Genomic DNA, 23,130 nt, shown 5'->3' with positions numbered 1-23,130 from the left:
CTTGTATTAATTTTCAATTCCATAATGAGGACGGCTAGAGGCAATATATTTTAGAAACTGCTTTCCTCCATATAGTGTAATAGTTACCTCTGGATGTCAAAGCTTCGATTCGCCCTATGATGACGGATGACCAAAGTGTTGAGCAATTTTTTCAGCAAATCTAACCTAATTTCGCCTAGCAAAGCACTCACCGTGTCATGTATAAGTCACGACTTGGCGAATTCTATACTCAACAAGTTGCTCATCAATCATCACCAGGCAAAAAAAATTGTTGACCTCCGAGCTTAAATTTTGCTTCACCCGATTAAATTGCTGAAATTTGGAGTAAGGGGTCTCGAAAATGGTAGCTCTGTCTGTCGAATTCTGGAAGTGCTTCAACTTGTTTGGCGCGGACTCAAAAGCACAAACATGTAAATGGAAAGTGCGACTTGAGTCTCGAGGTCCTCGTATCCTTCGATCGAGTCCTGTGGTGGTTGAGGCAAGTCGATTGTCGGGTCCAATCTTGGCCTGAGTTTGTCGGGTCATTGTCTAGGTGAATGGTGAGCGTTGATGCACCGTTGTTGTTGGATGATTGATCGATGGGGGTAATGACTCGACGTCGACAGCGATCCCCGTCGGCAAATCCAGCGTGACACCTCTCCGGTCTCCGCACGCCCGCGCCGTGTTGCGTCGCCGCCGCGGACGCTAGCCCGCCCGATTCGAGTCGTTGATCTTGACGTCCTCAGTCATTGCACCTTGGGGTCAATCTATAGTAGGTGTAAGAAAACGTCGAGATACATAAAAAAAGAAAAAATCTGAAAATTCGGTCTTGTGCAGAAGTTTTGGCAGATAACGGAGGCATCACACCTGGAAGCATATTTGGACGTATTTCTGTCAAACGGAACTAAGCGCCAATATGAGTTTCTTTTGAGGAATTTTGAATGCCGGATAGCGCGTTCTGTCAAACGGAACTAAGCGCCACGCTCGTTTCTTCTAAGCCCCCCTCTACCTTCCTCCCCGTATGGCGCTTAGTTCCGTTGGATAGAAATACGTCCATTTGTGAACGGATCTGCGAAGAGGGCAGAGACAAGAGATCCTCCATTGCCATCTTGGAAATGATGGAAGCTTTTACTTTCGGGACTTCCAACATTCAAATGTTGAGTTACCTACAGGTGGATGTTGAACAACGTGTTTGATATTTCGTTTGGCAAACATACCGAAGTTTGGCAAACGTGTTTGGCTCATTTTCACTTTCAGTGTAGATTCCTCTTAATTTCAGGCCAAGTCTGCTCTTTTTGTTCACGTTCGTTCAGGTCTCTTTCGTCTGGAAGTTTAATTTTTGAAGGTTTAGTTCAGAGAGTTTTGTTTGGTCGCCTCCAACTAAACGTCCTGTCGTGCAGTTAAGATATATGTTGTGTATGTGTGAGGAAGTTGACATCGAAATGACGAAGTGGAGTTTCAGCAACGTATCATGATAATACAGAGGAGATGCTAGTCTGTGTGATCGAACAGAATCCGTTGCTGCAACTTTTTTAAACCTCTGGTAACTTCATCGATGATCGGCGCACAATCTAAGTGACTCAGAAGAAAGTTAGTGTGTGTGAAATATGCTTTTGTGATTTAAAAGAAAGAGCGCTGAGCAGGTTTTCAATACGCTGCCGACAGAGGCATGACTCAAGGCTTTTTACTTGTCTGGGCCTCACGAAGATCCTTGGGATGAAAAATAAATGGCGATAACTCTGGGTGGGAGGGGTAGTTGCGAACCTATGTCATTGAATGTAGTTTACAAAGCTTTGAAAACTGAGTTTACAGACCTAACCATTAATTTTGAGTAAAGTTCACATTTTGCCATATGCAACGCCCGCCATTCGTTTTCATCCTAAGAGCTTCATGTAGCCCAAAACGGCTGAGTCAATCAGAAATGGAATCTGCGATGATCGCATTTTCCCTATGAAGGCACTCTTGTTGCGCCAAGTCTCCCCTGTGGACCGATCATTGAAATTGATAGACAAAGCTATAGACAAAGAAGACATAGGGAGTATGGAGCGATCCTATCGGTTGAAATGGGTGGTTCCTATAGACTAAAGGAGAAAATGATGGACTAACTATCGGGTCCCTCGTGGGTTGCCGTTAGTTAGTCTATTACCTACCTCCTTTGTCCCTTGCAACCACCCGCTTCCACCAATAGGCGATCTCTCCATACCTCTTTTGTCTTCTTTGTCTATAGCTTAGTCTATTAATTTCAATAATCGGCCCGCTGATCGGCAGCAAATCCTGCTCAGTTGCTCGGAAGGAAGTTTTCTAACAACGCGATCTGTCTACCCAGGTAAAAACCAGTATCAGTGCGGAAAGGCCGTAGAAATCGTTACGAAAGCGAAGGAACGGGAGTGTTATTTCTGCGGGAGTGCCCGATGAGAGTGCAGAGTGGTTCGAGAGTCGAGTTCCGGGGGTGATCGGTGAGGATGTCCATGTACCGCTTCGTCAAGTCGTCGCGGCACGAGTCGAGCTCGAACGGGCCGGCTACGGGGTCGCGACGGCTCTTCGTCCAAGGGACGCGGGAGGGCGACGACAGGGACCAGCTGGCCGTCTCGGTGCCGGAGAGGGACGACCTCCAGGCGGTCTACACCTCGCGGCACCTCAGCTCCGAGGTGCAGGGCTCCAGCCACGAGGCCCACAAGGTCTCGCGCCGCCCCAGCGCCGGCATGAAGTGCGTGACCACCCGGATCGTGCGTAAGACGACGACCCTGACCCGCGGGCAGGAGAAGTCCGTCAGCGAGAGCCTCCTCCGCGCCGGCGAGTACACCAACGTCCACGTCCCGGAGCACCACTCCACCACCACCAACACCCACTACGCCATCGAAGCCAAGAGGGCCAAGGTAATCCTCACACCCCTCTCACTTCATACCATCCACTAACACCCATTTCGCATTGTTCGAGTCCGAGACAATAGTCCTGGAATTTTGGGCACGCAGCTGGTTTTTTTTTTCGCTTACTTCGTGGCTTTTTAGTCACTGAATCCGAATATGAAGTTTCCTAACCCTTATCTGGCGAGCATTTGCCGCTATTTTAAAAGAAACGCAAAAAAAACGCATGTTAAAGCCATTTCCTCTGAATGGCGGCAAATGTTACGAGGCAGATGATAGGAAATTTCAGACTCGGATTTAGCGACCCGGAAAACAAAAAGTGAGCCAAAAAAAAAAAAATCCAGCCAACCCATGTTTTTAGCTACCAGGCGCTTGGAGAGCCCTGACCCTCTCTACTAACCTCTTAGCGACAGGTGGTAACTCATACTTACTTACTACACCAAAAATTACCAGCTTATGGAAGCTCCAAATTGTACCCTTTAGATGCTGTGTATTGTATCGATTTAAGTGGATTTAGCCCAAAAAAATTAGGGTATTATTTGCTTAAACTTAAGAATCCAATGTTTCTATCTTTGTCCTTTTTTTTCACTATTAAAAGCTGATTTTGACCTTTTCAGTCAGCGCAAATCGGTGTGTTTAAAAATTAATATAGATGCTAATTTGCCACCTAAATTTTAAGCTATCAGTCATCCCTCCCAACACGTCTGTTTTTCGAACTAAACTGGGTTTCACGAGCAACGCGATTTTTCCTCCGATTTGCGCCACTAAGGCCCACTGGGCCGGTCATATGGCGAATTATGAAAGCTCAGTACACAGATCATTTTGTAACGATCCATATGAAGCGATAATTTTGCAACGATCAAAAGAGCTACTATGTTTGTTGGCGCTCGTGTGATGAAGCTCTCTGCTCGCTGCAAATGATTAACTCGCTATGACCTGGTCCGCGCCTTTTTTGGCTTTACTTATCTTCCGCATTGCACACACCTCATTCGATCACTTTTGAATCATCTCGCGGTTATCTCCTCCGCAAATCTCATAAACGTGTAGGTGAATGCGGGGCGCTATAAATCATCTACATCAATCGTTGAGCATTGTTCAAGAAAGAGAGAGAGAGAGAGAGGAAATCGTCGTAGGTGATCTGCGAATTATCATTTCGCCTAATAATCAAGAGGTGCAGTGTGCACTCGCTGCGCTCCTGTCCCGTGGCGATTTTTTAAAGTTGGCAACACTGCTTTTCCTCCATTTAAATGTATGTGAAACTATCGATTCTGGGTGAGGCAGAAATCGATACTCCCCGAAAATCGATATTCATACTGGATTTAAATGAAGGGAAAACAGTGTTGCCATTTTGCAAAATCGCCACTGCGCCCGTGCAGAACTCCCTAGCTGGACTCCTGATAGCTTGCTGCAATCCCTCTGGAAGTGCCTCATACCCTATCAGATTGGTTTTACCTCCAAAGAACGTTTGTGCTTGTGTACAATTCGTTTTTTTATTTTTAGCTTAAAGTTCGTAATTTTATCAACTGTGTGATGACACTGTAATTCATAATTGAGATATGGTCGCTAAACGGGTGGTACCCATTTAATACAAAATAATCTTAATATCATCCTAATATACATCCTCCAATTGGGTAATGCCCTCCCCCCTCCCCCACTTGCCCTCTCCAGTACCCACTTTCCACCACCATATTTTCAGTCTACGCGCCGCTTACTATAGTTACCTGACAGGTTCCAGGCGAAAAAGTCGGGGGGCTATTTTGACGATACATTTAAGTTAAAAATTCCAAGTGCAGGCATCATCAGAAATGTTATGAATTTTTCCCGAATCAAAATTGTTTGAAAACACACGCAGCTCTAGGTTTTCAAAATTCGATAGAACCGACCGCTGCTACTTATTTTTTATTACATTCATCCGGCGTGAAGAGGCGTGAAGCCGTAAACTCATTTGCCAGGAGCCGCGGTACCGTTGCGCCCGTGCAGAAGAAAGGAGCCGTTTATGGTGCATGTAAACGGAGAGACCGAGACCAACAGCTGATTACCGGTGTTTCCTCCGCGAGGGTTTGATGGAGCCATCTCGACCATCTCCTCGCCCGTGTTTTCCAGCCTCGCACTTGCATCTGCATTTCACGCCGCGTGCGTCTTAGCAGGTACTGCACACTCCCTGCCAACGAGTCCCATCAACAGTAACGATTGACCAATTTTAACTTTTCTCAAAAGCGAGGTCTGTTAGACTGGCTACCTCCGAAAGCTTGCTCAGATGTCGCAGAACAGTAACTCATGATGTCTCATTAGCCAGGAATGAGGGAATCTCCAACGGAAAAGGAAGGGGGGAGAAGGTAACTATCTCTCATTGATATTCAGAGATCGAAGAAGATAAAAAAAAAAGAAATCACATAATTTTCCGGTCTATTTCTTTTATTGTGTACCCAATATTTTCAGATTTCGAAGATTTTTCCAACCCACTTGGTATCACACGGAGAAAAAAACCTTGTGCGTGGGACCCGAAGTTTAGGTCATATGGATCTCTGAAGTTTTCGGATTGAGCATCTGAACACTTTAGGTCTAGCTGTCGAGGTTCGGATCACACAACACAACTGAACCTTCAGTTCTTACATCTGAAGTGCTTCAGTTGTGAGAACCGAAGTTTTTCGGATGTGAGAACCGAAGTTTTTCGGATGTGAAAACCGAAGTACTTCAGATGTAAGAGCTGAAGTTTCAGATGTGTGATCCAAACCTCAGCAGCTGGATCTAAACGGTTCAGATGCTCAATCCGAAAACTTCAGAGATCCATATGACCTAAACTTCGGGTCCCACGCACGAAGTTTTTTCCTCCGTGCAGAGATGCATCCTAACTCGTCACAATTTATTCTTTCATATCTCGGTTTGTCCGAATTCGACCGTAATGATACAACTTACCCTTTATTTCGTTTGACCCGTATTCACATCATGAGAAGGGTCGCAGAAAAGTCGAAGAATGTCAGGGAACTTCCAAGAACTTCCGAACGCATCTTCAACTTATCTTTGTATTCTCTCGAGACTCTGTGAGCCGTCGCTCGTTTTGCCGTAAAATCGAGCCCAATAGCTCAAGGCAAATGGGAGAGGTTCTAAATGGCAACCATTTGCACATCATCCATTGTATTCAGCGACGCTCCGTTCGTCTGCTTGCATTTCCACAGTCGAAGAATTAATGACGGAACCTTGATGCGCGCCGCGCATTCGCCCGGTTTCGCCTCGCTCTGAGTTGGCACCAACACAAAATCTCTTTCGGGAGGATTCGAATGGGACGCCATGGAAATACGCCGTTCATTATTTACAAGAATCGACCGTTTCTCCTGTACCGGATCGAATCTGCGAGCGTCCATCCGTTTCTCTCACACAGGGTTCCCCGCAAGAGTCTCTCGCCCGGTGAGCATGATTTCTACCGATTCAAGTTTTGATAATCCAGTAATCCATTTCATTGCCACGAGTATGCGTTAATTTTTTCATGCGAGTTGGCATGTGCGATGAACCAATGATCATGAGCTCAGGCGCACCTGACAGGAGACGCCGAAATGAGACCGCTGCAAACGAAAGATTCAGCCAACTGAGCACTGATTTTGTACTTGAAATCGCACCAAAATCACGTCAAACGCATCAAAAAATTGAGTGAATTTATGCGAGAACCAAGTCAAATACGTGCTTTACAAAAGAGGGTTCAACTGCAATTATTAGCCATTCTGGATATATTCAGGAGCTCATATAGGTTGGCTACCCTTTTGGGCCGTAAAAGCTCCATGACCTTTCTTCCAAATTACCCACATTTTGCCTTTACTCTTCCTATGGAGGTCCTCTTTTTGGACCGCGTTTAACAGAAAAGAACCAAGCCCCATCAGCCATTGCCAAAACTGGGCAATCTAAGTTTTGACGAGAGAACGTTTGTGCGGATATTCCTTTGAAAATTTTGATGAATTTGCTTCGTTCTACGGAGAAAATTCACTGACGCTCTTTCGGAAAATTCACTGAAATTTTTAAGAAAATCCGCTCAACATTTTCACGTAACAAATTAAATTGCCCAATAAAATTTGACAACAGCTTATGTGGCGTGGTTCCTTTCTCACTGGTAAAAAGTCGCTTGAATTTAGAGTCCAGACTCTTGAAAACAATGACAAGAAAATACTCTTGATTCAATCTGTTTTTTGCTTGAATCAAAAGGAAACCCGCTTAAACTACGAGACTTGGTTCTCGATTTAAGCAAAAATTTGATTGAATCAGGAGTTTTTTTTCTTGTCGATGTTTTTAAAAGTCTGGACTTTAGATCCTTGGGACTTTTTTCCAGTGCTGTTTATCGCGGCCCATTTTGGAACACCCTGTATTCAAAGACGATGTTGCGAGGGTCGAAGAACACTTCGATATCCGCACATCGGCCTCGAACGGAAACACTCGAAAATCAGGTGCGATAATCGTCGCGAGTCGGATTATTCGCATGGCATCAGAGGTGTGGCATCGGGCGATCGATTCCGGACGACGGAGGAGTGCAGGGGGGGGGGGGGGTCGGTGGGGGGGGGGGGAGCGCGGGGGACGACGATGATTTTAGCGTGCCATATGGTGGATCGGAAAAACAATTGGGTGTCGCGCGCGGCGCGGCATTCCTTGCGCAACGCTCGCGCTCGCTCGCCGCGTCCGAGTCCTCGTGTTCCCACCTGCCGAGTTCAAAGCGAATTCGCTTAAATCGATTAATAACCAAGTGGGCGACGGCAGCGGCGTCGTTGGTTGTTGGATGTTGGAATCAGGAGCCGAATCCATGGGCATTCGACTCTGCAACTCGCGCGGACACGCACGGTCGACCGCCCTCCCACGGCGAAATTTTTATTGACGAGCTCCTTCGCAACTTGCAGGGTCGTCGCCAGGGTAAATCGTCACCCACGCGAAAAATGAATTCGCTCCCCCCCCCCCTTCCTTCTGACCCCCCTGATCAATTAATGGAGGAAGAATTAAAAAGTAAGGTGCGTTGAGGGTGAATGGCCCAGGACAAAGATAGATTGTGTTAAAATAGAAGAAGAAGAAGAGAAAAAATGTTTAAGCTAAAAATTGGTCAAAAAAGTTGAACATTGTAATCATGAATGATGACGTCACTAAAACAACAGGTATACATCGGAAAAAATTAGATAAAAAAATTGTCGATCGACTCAGAATCGTTAAAAATTAGATCCATCACAGAAACGCGAGAATGTTCGGCATCCCCTCGGTTGGTTGCCCCAGGCTAGTATGTATAGTGTGCACTACTTTTTGTGTCCCTCGCGACAGGTCTGGCCACTCATACTTCCACATTTTTAACAACTTTTCAGCAAAATCCTCTCCCCGAAGTGCTCGGCAGCTGGAGCAGAGATTTGCTGTTCCAACTTCTGAACTTTGACACAACTTACAAGACCTCCGCAGAACTATACCCTTGAACCGTAACTTCATCCAGTGGGAAACACGAAGTTCAGATAACACCGGGGAGCAGAAGTTTTCCAAAGTAGGGAAACGGCACACCCTATCATAATACGGCGACCCTGATGGTGTATTCCCACGGTCGGAGCATCCTTTTTCCTTTAGAAAGTGTCCACTAAGTGTGTTTATGCGGGAACGAGACTCGATCGAATCGTGTGCAAGGTCGCCGAAAGATCAGAATCCAGGACTAGCCCAACTGCATCCATCAGGATCTCTTGTTCGTTCGCGCACGATGGCCGTCTTTTTTCCCGAGCAGGTGATCCCATTCTGAGGTTGCCTTATCCGGTACGATACGCTTTGTCTGCATCCTGCATCAGACATATAGGCATTCCATTTACTCGGATGACCTCTCGACCTCCCTCGGTGCCCCCCCGCCCCCCCGCCCCCCGGTAGCCCCCAATCGCTCCCCAAGCTCCATCGCAATCAGTAGTACATTGAAATACAATTTGTCGATCGCCGCGGCGTGGCGGACTGGACCATGTTGAGAGCTGGGTACAATGGAACGTAATGGAGCGATTGTACAGCGATGCCAATTCATGCGCTGCGATCATTATATTTTAAATATATCCAAAAAAAAGAAAAATTAAGGTCCTAACAATTTGGCATCGTTGCAGTAGGAGCATTATTGGTGACCCCTTATTTGCAACTGTGGCAAGCTTTCAGGGTCGCTTTCTGGCGGAGGGTGCGGCTTTATCGACGGAGTGCAGTGATGCTCCGGAGTGCATAAGTTTTTCCACGGAGGATGTAGATGTTCACGACGATTGATGACTGATGAATGGAGCAATCTGTTCACCAGCCAATCCCACTTCCCTTCTCTTACGTTGCAAGTGTTTTTCTGAAAGTGGGGGTCATCGGTCATCGATGATCGCGAAATGTGTTGCAAAAACCCTCATCGATGATCGTGAAATTTTCGCGGGCCCCGCAAATTCCAGGATCATTGATGAGTGATGCACTGATGACCCCCACTTTCAACTTATAACTTGCAACGTGTGCAAAGGGCACAAGTTGTGCCTTTACCGGGTCAATCGCGCAACTTAACGTTGAACAGTCGTAATTAGGAACTACGGTGTTTCCTGTTGGAAGATATTTCATCCCCGAGTGGAAAATGTCCCTGGTGTTATCAGCTATCGCGAAGAAGAAAATTGTATTTCAAGGTCGCTAAAAGAAGCTCTCTGTTGGTGGAGTCCACTGTATCATTCATTTTCTGAAAGAGATACATGTAAAGCTCCTGTTTTTTAGTGAGCAGTTTCGACGCGATTAACCGTTGCTATAAATTAAATTTAAACGTGTTATGAATTTCCTCTTTTTCAGCTTTTTTAACTTAGATCCTAAAATTTTGGTTCGAGGTTATGTTCTGTTGTTTTGAAGCAATCGATATATTGATTTAGTATCGAATACGGTCCACTTAGCAACGGCGGATGGTGGAAGAATCGGGTGCAGATGGCGCGGTGAACGACGCGAGTCGAGTCGACGCCCGTGCAGTGTCGCGTCTGTTCGCAGGCTGAGTCGCTAGTCAAGCCAAAAACAGAGGAGTTAGATTGAATTCGTCGATAATTTCGTCCAATCAGGCTATTATTTTTTGCCCGCTATCCTGTCTTCTCGTCTAAAGCCCCTCTTCCCCCCTCTCCCATCTTTATGACCCCACTCGCTTTCATGCCTATACAGGGTGATCCAGACCACCCGTACCAGGCTTTTATCCCGATTATCTCAGGTCGGACGAGGTCGGAGACCGATAGGAGGATCGACCCAAAGGAATACTAGTTTTATTGCCCCGAAACCTCCATCTCACTATTTTTTTTGGGGGGGGGGGGGCAAAAAAGAGGCATCCTGATTTTACAAGACAAGGCTCCTGGCAAAATTTTGAAATTAATCAAAATTTCGTCAGATGTGCGGAAAATTGAAACCAAATCGTCCCAAATCGGTCAATTCCTGTCCGAGAGCCAGGTCGTGTAGGTACGGGAACAGAGTCCATCCTCCTTCAAAATACGGCGTGAGGTTGCTAAAAAGAGCTCGGAAAAAGATGGTTTTGTGTGTGACCGGTCCCAAAAAATCCAAATTCGAAGGTATCGAAGCCGCATGGGGTTGCGCTGATGGAGCGGGAACCCTGCAAAAAAGGGAAAAGATGAGAAGACTTCTGTACCCCATCAGCGAAGCCCTGAGATTCGAAACCTTCGTATTCGGAGTGTTTGGGGCCGATTACAGAAGGGAACATCTTTTTCCAAGCCTTTTACTTAATATTGCCCACCTATATTTTATGGAGGGAGGAGGGCTCCGTCTGCCACCTCTAAGGATCACTATTTCGTACAGGTATGGGCCGATTTTGAACTTTAAAGTGGCGATCTAATATAAATTTATATCGAGAACCTTGACTTAACAGATCAGATCCCCCCTTTTACACCCCCGTCGGAAAGTAGGCTCGGACGACAAAATTAGGATTCCTCGGGGTCGAGCTGATTTCCGAGCAATTTTACCAGTAAAACGTCTACTCTTTTGGATGTACGTCTCGTGCACCACAGACCACTTGAAACCCTAAAAAAGAGACATGGAACTGCTCTCTCGTCGTCGTTTGATGGTGAGAGGATATAAGCCGTTACTCTGTTCTCTCGGCGCTATTCGCCACTCGGTAATATGGCTGGGGCTGCGGTTACTACTCGCGGCGGCGAGCGCGGATTAGTACAGAGGAATGGCATGACCACTAGACGCCGAGAGACTTTCCGACTCATTCTGCGAAGTGCCGAGTGCGACCGCCGCCGAATTCTGCCGTGCTAAGGAAGAACGCCGTATGAACTTTCAAGAGTTGCCAAATTTCCTTCAATAAAATTTTTATTTTTGCAGAAAGTTGTGAATGATTTTCCGTGAAATGGAGATGTTGCATGTGTGAGGAATTTGCGATTTGACTATCGATTCATATTTGAAAGTTCGCGAGAAACACGATGGTGCCACTGGTTTTCTCTGAAATCATCTCCCAAGCTCAAAAAAAGCTCTCAAGTTGAGGCCAAAATGGAGGGGATATCCCACGCTATCCTGAGAGTCCACCTCTACATCAAGACAAGCTCTCCATGCAAAGATAGGGAGCAAATACATCAGCAGTGTTGCCGTGTTTTCAATTTTAGAGTCCCCAAATAAAGTGGCAGCCCTGTCAATGTATTTGCTCCCTATCTTTGCATGGAGAGTTTGTCTTGATGTAGAGGTGGACTCTCAGGATAGCGTGGGATATCCCCTCCATTTTAGCCTCAACTTGAGAACTTTTTTTGAGCTTGGGAGTTGATTTCAGAGAAAACCAGTGGCACCATCGTGTTTCTCGTGAACTTTTACGTAAGAATCAACGATCAAATCGCAAATTCCTCACTCATGCAACATCTCCATTTGCAGAAACTTTAGGTGAAATCGGGAACAAAACTATCTGAAAACTCGGAAGGAAAATATTCGTAAGTTTACGAGGGAGTTGATGTTTTATTGAAGGAAACTTGGCAACGCCCAACGGTTCATACGGCGTTTTTCCTGAGGACGGGAGAATTGCGGAGAGAGAGCCGCTGGATCGGATCTCACGAGGACGAGGACTCCTAAACATGAGGATATCAGGAATCGAGTGCGTCGCGTCGTCGGCGCCGGTCGGCCAACGGTCGGTCGTGGATCCTGGATCCTCCATGTTGCCCCATCTCGCGTCGTCGTGGTCATGCCTTCAAGTTCAGTGTCGCTCCTACGCCACACTGGAGAGTATAATTGGACGGAGTTAAACAGAAAGGATCCAAGCCACATCGGGATCGAACCGAGAAAAAGAGGCTTAAAGTTTAGCTCCTGCATAAGACTCAATGTAAAAGTTAATCTTCAAGTTCAATTTCTGCAAAATTTGCTCCAACAAAAACTTTGAATTTTTGGCGATAGATAGTAGAGAAGTGGTTGAGTTCAAAACCACTCATAACTCAATTTTTTCCAAATGTGGGTTGGGTCCTTTCTGCTTAACTCAATTGACAAACTTACCTGAAAGAAAAAATGGTTGGTCGTAATGGAAGTTCATTTTGTTGAGGAATTTTTACAAAATTTCACTTGAAATTTCTTTCTGAGAAACTTTTATAAAATTTCACTAAAAATGTCACATGAAGCTTCATTTTATTGAGGAAATTTCACAAAATTTCACATGAAATTTCATTTTGTTGAGAAAACTCCACAAAATTGCACGTCGAATTTCACTTCGTTAAGGAAATTTCACGTGAAACATTATGTTGAGAAAACTCACAAAAGGAGAGGTATCGACGAGGGTCGGTTTTGGGCCCACTCTAAATTTCCTAAACTCGATCAATTTTTGCTCATTGAAGGTCTTCATTTGAAGGAATATATCATAATTTGGTTACTTTCGGTCTCTTTTCAGGCCTAATATCGGCCTAAACACGAGTTACCGGTCGAATGCCAAAAAATCAGAATTTTTCGCTAAAACCGGCCTTCAGACCGCTGCCTCGGCCAGTATTAGATCCGAAAAAGGGCCGAAAATGTCCAAATAATGATGCGTTCCGTAAAATATTGACTTCAAATGAGGCGGAAATCGTATAGTGGAGGAATTTTAGCCGAGGTGGGCCCACAAAAAGCCCTTATCGATGCCCCTCCTGTCATGAAATTAGGTGCAATTTCATTTGATCAAGTTTCACGAAATGTGTTCATCCAAAATGCAAGAATTCGTCACGCATTTTTCTCGGTCAGTTAAATGTCGCATGGTAATTCTACCAAATAAAATAACTCCTCGAAAGTTTATCCACGGGATAGCGCAGCGCACAGTCGCTCGTTCCGCATACCGAATGTGCGCTCTTCGTTCTACCCGCGCGTTGAAGTTCCCGTCGGTATTCGCTCCGTGCCGCTCTAAGTTCACCGTAAACTTTGCCGTTTTGTCCGATGAGATCTGTGTTGAAACGTAATCAATGACGCGGCTCTAATGCTGGTTACCTGCTCATTCCGCTGTTCAGTGTCTCGGTGTACAGTGTACATACTGTACACTGTTCTTGCTTCGCTGGTGTAGCGGACGAACGCTGAATCCATCGCATCGCCGCGTACGCCTCTTTGCCTGTACTTGTAGTGCCGGCTGGCACTGGCGACGAACGATCAATCGGAATGTTGACTCGTTCGTGTGTCTAATGCGTCCACTCGCTGTTGCCAACCTTTTCATGTTTTCCTCTTATTTTCTCGGTTTGGCTACCATTTACGTCTATCCTCTTAAGGTGAATCTTCTGCCAGGGTTGCACAAGTGAATTGAAAAATATATAAGATCGGTTCCCGTGGAATTTTTTATGAAATTTCACAAATTTGTGGAAAGCATGCAACACGCGCTCGTTTTCTTGATTGTCGATTCTATCAGGATCTGAGGTCAATCACGATTTAATTCCGATTTCATCAGGTTACTTGAAGAAAAATCGGTCGTATAATCAGGATTTGAGATAGGTCGGCGGTCCGATCGGATTTTTTTATCGAGCTAGTTTTGTGAAGTTACATTCGCCTAACTTTTCTCTCGCAAAAAGTCAGGATTTGGAAAAATCACGAAATCAGGATGTACCAGTCAAAAATCAGGAAAAATCAGTATTTCTCAAAATGAAAAAAAAAAAAAAACTAGACACCCTGTTTATGAAAGTTCACAAAGTTGTGAAAAGTATGCAACATGCGCGAAGAAACACCAAAAGGCAAAAACCATTTGCCTTTCATTTAATTTTGCATTCAATTTCAAAAATAATTTTTCAGTACCCGTCATATTTTTCTGACATCCCAGAAAATATTTCTCATGGAATTTGAAGGTGTTATTTTTCATGAAAAATTGGAACCCTGTCTTTGGCGTTAGCTAGCCTACGTCGAGATACCTATCGGACGAATTTCGCTAGTGTACTCATGTCGCGTAAACCTTTGGCAGAAAACGGATACATTATGCCTGGAAGCACATTTCAGTTATTTCCTCAGAAAATCTCGTTTATAAAACGTGAGTGAAAACTGAAAGTATGCGAATGTATTCTCGGGTCGATGAACCAGTAATTGTCCATTCCCATCAAACACGAAAATATGATTTTTGAGATAAGCGAATGGTCGTAATTTCCAGCTATTTGAGACTTTCAGAAACATTAAAAACTCGAAATAAACATACAAATCAGAAAAAAAAGTTATGAAAAGAAAAAAACCCAATTTTCTTTTATTTCGTCCTACTTATAGTTAATCTATTCTAATGATGCATTTTTCGAACATCCATTCATCAGTTCCTACTTTAGTACGCGTAAGAAACTGCACGCAATTTTCTTACTTTTCACTTAAGTAAACAACTTCCCTGCTCATGAAAGAGTTGGACCAATGCTTATCTCAGTCTCCGATCAACAGTATCTGACATTATTACGCGCATTGCATGAGTGGCCTCCGAAGTTCTATCTTATTTAATGGCCCTCGCCCGATTTGACACCGGAGCGTTCATTAACTCTTGCCATTTCCATAGCATTGAAACCTGAAAAAGAAACTAGAATCTTGGGGCCATATTCACGGCAAAGTTTGTTAATTACTGCACCAGGCTCCTGACCTTGCCTTCGCGCGTCGCTCCCTTTTGGAGATAAAAAATACGTTTGTTTTCTAACTTTCTAGGAGCTCACTAAAAAAGAAAGCTCGAGCTTTTTAAACACAACACAACTGTATCCTTCAGACGTAAAGTTCATTGAAGCTGTGGCTCCCCTCGTATTTCCTCCGTGGTGAAGAAATTGAGCGTTTGCGGATGCAAAATTGGTATCGTTAAGCAACTAATCTCCTGTTTGGTAGATTAACAGTGTGTTTAACAGGAGTTTTTCGTACAGTTATACTAGCACAGGCGCGATCATGAGTGGAAACGCGGGAAAGCTTCTTGGCTCATCTTAAGCAATGTCAGAGATTTTCCTACGTAAATGTGTAACAAATCTTTCAACTTTAAAAGTGTAATTTGATATATTTTTCGTTGAGAAAAGCTAAAAAAAGAAATCCCTCGAACCCATCTTTTAAGCTGGGGGAGTCCCACAGTTCCTTCATGGTAAAGTGTCTTTCAGTACCTCCCAGACACTTCTTGATAGGGTGCTCTCTCGTTCCCCGCACAGAGTTCCTAGTTTCGTCCATGAAGACGATGATCAATGACTGATTTGGGTCAATTTATTTTGAGAAAGGAAAGCCGAGAAAAGAAAAATTCGGTAACTTGTCAAGACATAAATTGCACCATGAGAAGCAGAGACAATTTATTTTAAAGACATCAGCTCAACGAGTCTCGTGAGCAATGTAAAACGGGTGAGGCACAATTTACATTCGGAGGTCAATGCTATTTGTTCGCCCACTGATGCGTGATGAGCAAAGAGTTCATCATAAAATTCGCCGAATGATGACTGCTGATAGTGGAAGTGAGGCCTTTGATAGGGGAGATTTTGCAAATTAGGTGAGGTTTGCCAGAGCATTCTCTCAACACTTTCGTCTTGAATCATCATTAGACAAATCTGAGCGTTGACATCCGTAAGTAACCCTTAGGAACTTAACACTTGAGGGAACTAACTTAATACTTCAGGGAAATAGCTGTGTGGGTTTTCTAAAATATCTTGTCTCTGGCGGAAAGATGCTATTACCGCGGAGAAGCTGCACGAACATGGAGTATTGAGCGTGTATGGTTTGAACTGCCATGCTGGTTGCTGGCTGGGCTCATGCCGCTTTCATAATGCGTGGAGCGTTGTGCCGCCGTGCTGTAGTGTTCATGACATGAGAGTACTTCGGTGGCTCCGTCAGTCCCCCCCGCCCGCCCCTCATGCCCCCTCAAACACCCCCTCCCCTCCGCAGCCATCGCGCGCGCGCTGTGCCCATCTATGGAAATTGCTCACTTTCATGAAGTATGTGACTGGCCCAAGTCACCGCACTCACCGCGCGATCCAGAGCTTAGAACTAGCTTTACGACTCGAAATCACACTGAAAAAATAGTTGAAAATCATCCTTTAAAAAAAAGTGTCCTTGATTTTAAGAAAAAAAAATGTTCTAAATTTTTTTGTCGACGAAAAGAAAATTACACAATTTCGTCAAATGGCAGAGATCATTTTCTTTCAATTGCACACAAAAAATAAAATAAATTCATTAAAAAAAAAACGTGAGGCAAAAAAAAAATTTTGAAAACACTTTTTTTTTAAATGTTCCTAACTGTTACCTTGTCATAAGGCGGTAACTGTTTATAAGTATAATTCAAAGATTTCCCATACTTTTTCGAAACAAAAGAGAGCATTTACCCTACATTACAAGTTCTTCACAGAATGGACTCCCTGTAGATTTAGTGTAATAATTATTTCATCGCGAGGATTATGAAGACTAAACGCTTTCTGCTCTGACTAATGGCGACTGTGGAATATGCTAATACGATCGGGAGGAGGGGGAGGGAGGGGGGCTTTTCATTAACAGGAGTTCTCATTGCGTGCAAGAGTGAGCTACGCACACAATTACCCATTCAAGCGGACCACGGGGCGCGTGATTGCGGGAAACAGAGTGTTAACCGCAATTACTTACTACAATCAAAACGGCTTCTTGAGCACCGTAGACCGTGATCCTCACGGCGAGCTTTCAGCGAAGGAGACCAAGCCTCACATTACCGCTTTCCAACTACTAAGTAAATGACAGTAGATATGGAAGGCAATTTCCGTCTGGGTTCTTCTAAAAGCTGTCATGAACGACCTGAGAAACCGTCGGGAGACAGTGCTGGCCCGGTCAATCTCAGCCTGAACGTCGGAATTGAATTCACCTGAAGGGACTGTCTTTTGGAGAAAATCGGTCATTCGCGCATCACTGGAAAAAAATTCGCTTGGATCTAGAGTCCAGACTCTTGATAACATCGACAAGAAAAAATGCTCTTGATTCAATGCGATTTTTTCTTGAATCGAGGAGCCGAGCCTCTCAATCTATGCGGATTTACTTTTGATCCAAGCAGAAAGTCCGATTGAATCAAGGCTATTTTTTCTGACAATGTTTTTAAGAGTCTGGACTCTAGATCCAAGCCACTTTTTTTTCTAGTGACGTCACATAAACGTACTTAGATGCTGGGATCGTGCTCATTTGATTAGGATCTTCAGGAATGCGAAGTAAGATGACAAATTTTAAAAACACGATGAATGACCTAATTCACTACTGTCTGAAATATTGCCAATTTGACAGCTTCCGTGTTCTTGCAGGAGGTAGTTCGCGAAAGGAGTTTGAGATATCCATCACTTGACAGCCTTAAATCTGCAAATCACTCAAAACGTATTCGTCAGATATCTCTCTCAGCGTGTATCAGAAGGTTTTATGCCCCTGCCCAAAAATAACGGAGCCCGGCCCCTGGCCCATTACGTAAAAGAAGCCCATGAACCCCACGTACATGGACCAATTTAGCATGAACACGTACAATGATCTTTCGATCAGATCTCTCCGGAACTGAGAAGTTAGATCAAAATCCAACACTTTTTCAGTGTAAGGCAAGAAAGCACAAGCCTTCTCCAATTCCGAAACTAGTTCCCTGCTAAAGTTTATGGCGGCCCTCGGAGTCTCACCACAACATCCGATCCCACGGGAAGTTCCGCTAGTTCGTGCTTTATCGATTCTCGCCGGCCGTCAAGGTGCGTCGAGTCGGTGACAACTTGCTGGTTTCTTGAAATGTGGAATTCAGTCGAGGCAGTTGCCACTTTTGTACGATATTCTCAAGTGTTTCTTCTTCTACGGGCCAATGATAAGTTTTACGAATTTCATCTCTCTTTCTCTTCCTCATCCTGCTTCCTCTTCGTCTTCCTCTCTCATATCTTTTTCGCCTTCTCCCTCTTCTTCTTCCTGACCACATCATTTCTTTATCCTGCACCATACCAACCTCAAAAATTCCAACCATAAATTGGAAAAAATGGAAAAAAGGCGAATCTTATCATTAGTCCGTAGAATACCTCTATTCTCCACCCCTATCATTCAATCACCGAGGGAATTCTGTTTGCGTGGGTGACAGTATCCCCATGCGACAGTTCTGCCCGATATCTACAGAGTGTTCCAGGATTAAGGACGAAAATTGAAGGAGTCGATTTTTTGGGTCCAAAAAAGTCGTTTTTGTGGTATAACGTTTTTTCAAAAACGCTTTCCTTGGAGGCCACCTCCCACCCCCTCCGCGCCACCCGCACTCCATTCAGTCCTATTATCTCGAAAACGATGAGTCATTGCGAAAAAACGCAAGACACATTCTCTCGATATCTTTCAACCCTGAATCTAGTTGTGCCGTCAAAAATATATTGTTCGCTGGAAACATTAATTTTTCCCACTTTCAGGTTCGATACCTCCCCCCTAAACTCTCCCTTAAAATGCGTTTTCCCTTTGTCGGAGGTCTAAAATGAAAAAAGCGCTAAAAATTATCCCCTATCTTCCAATTTTCATGAATATTGGTCGATAAACATTGTCGCAGTGTTGGAAAAACAATTTTTTTCTCCAACTTAGGGGGGCCGTGGCCCCGAGGGAAAGCGTTTTCGGGGGAAAAAAAAGTTATACCACAAAAACGTCTCTTTTTGACCCGAAGAATCGACTCCTTCAATATTCCTACTTAATCCTGGGACACCCTGTATAATGTACCATTCAATGTGATTGAATGTTGCCTCCGGCCATAGAGTATAGAAAGCTCTATACTCTCTACCTTGGGCTGTCGGCGAGGAGGACGCGCGATGCTCCGGAGGGACTCCGGAAAGTGATTCCTTTCTCCAGCGCGAGAGGCCAGGAGCGTCGTCGTCGCTGTCGTGTCGTGCAGCGCGGCGGCCTACATGCAAATGACGTGACGCTGCCCGTGGCGGATGTGCAACAGCCGGCTCCCTCATCCCCGGAGTCCTCTCGTGACGTGGTCGCTGGTCGCGGTCGGCTCCTGCCGGCCAGGAAGTCAACGCTGTCCGCTTGAATATCAATCGTTTATATAGAAAAAGCCTCCGCCCCTCCTCCCAGGGCGCCTGCTCTCTGAAGCCTCAATGAAGTTACCGAATCAGCGGACCGATTATTGAAATCGATAGACAGCACTGGAAAAAAACACATTGGATCTAGAATCCAGACTCTTGAAAACATTGACAAGAAAAAATACTCTTGATTCAATCAGATTTAAGCTTAAATCAAAAGGAAATCCGCTCAAATTAAGAGGCTTGGTTCTTAATTTAAGCTTAAATCTGATTGAATCAAGAGTACTTTTTCTTGTCGATGTTTTCAAGAGTCTAGACTCCAGATCCAATGTGTTTTTTCCAGTGGAGGCTATTTACAAAGCAGACCAAATGGATATGGAAGGATCCTATTGGTATTGGTTGAAGCGGGTGGTTGCGATGGACAAAGGAGGTAGGGAATAGACTAACTAACAGCAACCAACGAGAGACCCTATAGTAAGTCCATCATTTTCTCCCATAGTCTATAAGATCCACCCATTTCAACCAACAGGATCGCTCCATACTCCCAACGTCTTTTTTGTCTATGGCTTTGACCAACAATTTCAATAATCAGCCCGCAGGGTTTCTCTTGTACGGGAAAATTAAAGAATGTATCTAACTTATCAGCACCTGGTGCAGCCGTCCCTAAAGCGCCACCCTTAACACGACCCTATTTCTTTCTAGGTAAACTTGGTCACAAGGGATTAATGAAAAACTGCCTGCGGAACGGGAAATACCAAACGGGACGAGATTACTTTAATGTCATATCAGTTTGCCTTCAATTTTTTGTGTAGGCAACACTATCTCCCACGTGGTCGAATAGTGGTATCATCTAGCACATTATAGTCAGACGGTTTCTATTGCCAATTTGTTGTAGGCAAACTTTGGTCAGAATCGTGTCAACTTTATCAAATGCGATTAAACGTGTTGCAAACTGCCCACGTTGCGTGCTAGAGAGTGCATCTCAGGCTTTTTTATTTGTGTGTGATTTTTCCGGAAGAAAATCTATGCATTTGCGTGCAATAGACCCATTCCGTTCGGACGCGAATTTGTGATGTCCATCATGCTCGCGTTCCCCCCTCGGCCCGTCCCCTCGGACGCCCCGGGTATCGGGACCGGATCTCAGCTGTGCAAAAAGCGGGTCGTCGAGGTGGAGACCCTAACCTTGATATTGCATAATTCTCCGGTCGAGTGGCAACGACTCACAATCGGTGCTGGTAGTGGCGATGGCGGTAGTGGACACTAATCTGTGCTGCAGCTCAGGCTTTGCCATGCCGCCACCGTCCATGACGTCCAGTGGCGTGGCGTGCTTTGCGATATATCGATTGTTATGCCATTTGAACCTATGGAAAAGGATCGATAAATAGTGTGTTCGCAGAGAACACCTTAAGAGTCGATTCTTCACCATAGGTTTAAATGGCATTACAATCGATGTATCGGAATTCACGCCACGCCACTGATGACGTCCTCTTGGAAAGTGAATTTACACCGTCGTCACTTCAAGACCTCCTCGGTAAAAGTGCGCAGGGGTTGAAATAGTTCCATGCTTTCAGCAATTTTGTGCGAGCCGAAAAAGTGCTTTAGTGAGGACGAAAACACCCCGAACGGTAACTCGAAAATGCTCAATTTTCATTGAAGAGAGTCAATTTTTACGAAGGTCATTGAAATTCTCGCATCTATGGTAATTCAACTTGGTAATTCAAAGTGTCCTTAAGTACTTGTCATTCGGCACCGAAGAACTTTTTCTTAGATTAACTTCCTCGCCTACTGTGCAGTTTCGTGTGAGTCATGATCATTTTTATTTTTTCGAGTTGGTGTGTTTTCGTTCTCGCTGATTCAAATAGTGATGGCTTTTTTTTTTTGTCAGCAGGTTTTTTGATAAACCTTCGGGAAGATAAGTTTAAAATGGTATTAAGAAGGGCTTAATCAACATTTGTTTATTTTAACATTTTTATGCCGAACGTCGCCCCCTCCCCCCCCCCCCCCCCAAAAAAAAAGAAATCCGTTTGCGCCAGCTCGGGAATATTATCGAACCCTGAAGGGCGTATAAAGCTTGCAATGCTGCTGAGAATGCGCAGTTTTTCAAATGGGTTTCGAATCGATTTTTTCGATCGTAAATTTTTAGGAATTTCTAACAGCTGGATCAGCCGTTCTTGACGCAATTCGTCACGTTACGTCGTCAACGGCCAATGGCTCAGCTCGCTGTCCAATTTGCTATGTGTAAATCATCGACCCTCGTTATTTTCCCATTCGAAGCCATGGTAAAGAATCGATTATGAGGGCGTCCGTTGCGAATAACTTGATAATCGATCCTTTTTCATAATTTTAAATGGCAGATCGATCGATCTATCGCAAAGCACGACGTGCCACCGCGCTGTTCTCGCATTGTTCGTTCGCGACGACGTGGCGTTGCGGCGTGCAACTCCGAGCATGGAGCCCATTGATCTCCAAGAAAACTAACGGTTCGGCCTTTCAGCGTTGCCGCTCTCGAGTCGCCATCGATCATCGCTCTGGTATCAGCCAGCCGTAACCATCAATCGATACCGAGGGCAATATATTTAAGTAGTCCCGCTCTATAAATCCAAGCAATGTAAATCGGGCGAGTCAAGAGTTGAAGGTGAAGGCTAACGTTTTTTTTTACCTAACGTGATGAGCAACAAATTAGGCATAAAATTCGCCAAATTATGCGGATGTTGACGTGAGCTTTTGCTAGGCTGGTAGTTGCAAATGAAGTTAGATATGCTGAAAAATTGGACTACATTTTGCTACTCGGAACCAAAATTTTTGGCTCATCCGTAGGAACACTGATGTGCCTTAGGGAAGTAATGATTTATACATTGTTCCTTAACTGAGCCAAATATTGGAGCTCCTGATTTCAAAATGTGGTCAACTGCTCGCTTTTTTGGTCATGATGAGCCATTACGAGTGAAACTTAGCGTTGCACCTCGTCAGGTGGGGGAGGGCGTTGCACTAGAAGACACTTAACTAAGGAAGATATGCGGAATTCCCCCAGCACAAAGGAAAGTTTTGGGAAAAGAGGGCCTTCTGTAGCTTTCCCAGGGGGCTTCCTCCTCCTTAAATTTTGGAAAAGTGAGTCGTCCAAGCGGTAATTTTGAGTTTTTCTCGCCGAAAAATAAATCCAGTTGCAATTTATAATATCCCTCATATCTATTGGGAGGAGCCAAGATCTTTGGGGGGGGGGGGGGGCGCTGCCTAGATCTCTCCCGCCCCCTCTCCCCCTCCCCACTGGCTCCCTCTCTCCTCTGCGCGAAGGACGAGGGATGTGGACGTATCCCGAAAGTATGCTAAATCCTGCCGGCTTGGATGCGGATTGCGGGTGGAAGAGCGGAAGAAGTGTGTTGCGGTGTTGCCTATGGCTCAGTAGAGAATGGGAGTCCGAGAGAGGAAAGTGCGATCGGAACGAGGAACGAAACTTGAAGGTATTCTAGAGCAAGTTTGCAGCTTGCCTGTCCGATTGTGTACTTATGCGAGAGAGTAGAAGAGAGTTGCTCCTACCCGTAAATCAGCGTAGAGCCTCCAATGCGGCGCGGCGGCGGCCGGGCCGCGCGACCTGATTGCAGGAATCGACGGAATGTATCTGGAGCACGAGATCAGGCGCCCAGGCAACGTCATCAACCTCCAAGTCTGCATCATTCGTCCCTCCGCCTTCCGGGTTCCTGGAATGTTCGGCAGTCCCAGTCGTCTCGATGCCATTCACCTTGTCCCCCTGAACCTTCCTTCACGTTACTTACTACTTCTTTACTTACTGCCAACCTCCGTTACAACAAAATTAAATTCACTCCGGATGACGCGCGACGGTGCGTCTAAAACGCTTGGTTTTCATGCTGGCAGCAATGGTGACCACCTCCCCCCAAAAAAATAATTCTCAAGCTCCCTCTCGAGGTGGTTTGAGAAGT

General features: G+C 45.0%; 1 protein-coding gene across 40 annotated transcripts in view; it reads left to right on the top strand.

The window, feature by feature from the left end:
* Positions 1-23,130, top strand: part of shot (dystonin-like protein short stop) — a 236,492-nt gene that overhangs the window by 123,666 nt on the left and 89,696 nt on the right. For 5 of the 40 annotated variants that reach the window (XM_072297453.1, XM_072297437.1, XM_072297458.1 and 2 more), the window contains exon 2: positions 2,306-2,855. The exons of the other annotated variants lie outside the window; for them this stretch is intronic. In XM_072297453.1, coding sequence (XP_072153554.1) covers positions 2,442-2,855 — 414 coding nt within the window. In that variant the 5' untranslated portion in view covers positions 2,306-2,441. The remainder of the gene's footprint in view (positions 1-2,305; positions 2,856-23,130) is intronic. 40 annotated transcript variants of the gene reach the window in all.

This window comes from Bemisia tabaci, chromosome 2 (genome assembly GCF_918797505.1).
Source record: "Bemisia tabaci chromosome 2, PGI_BMITA_v3".
Classification (NCBI taxonomy): Eukaryota; Metazoa; Arthropoda; class Insecta; order Hemiptera; family Aleyrodidae; genus Bemisia; species Bemisia tabaci.
The sequence above is the reverse complement of the archived record's forward strand: the minus strand, read 5'-3'. Positions and strand labels throughout refer to the sequence as shown.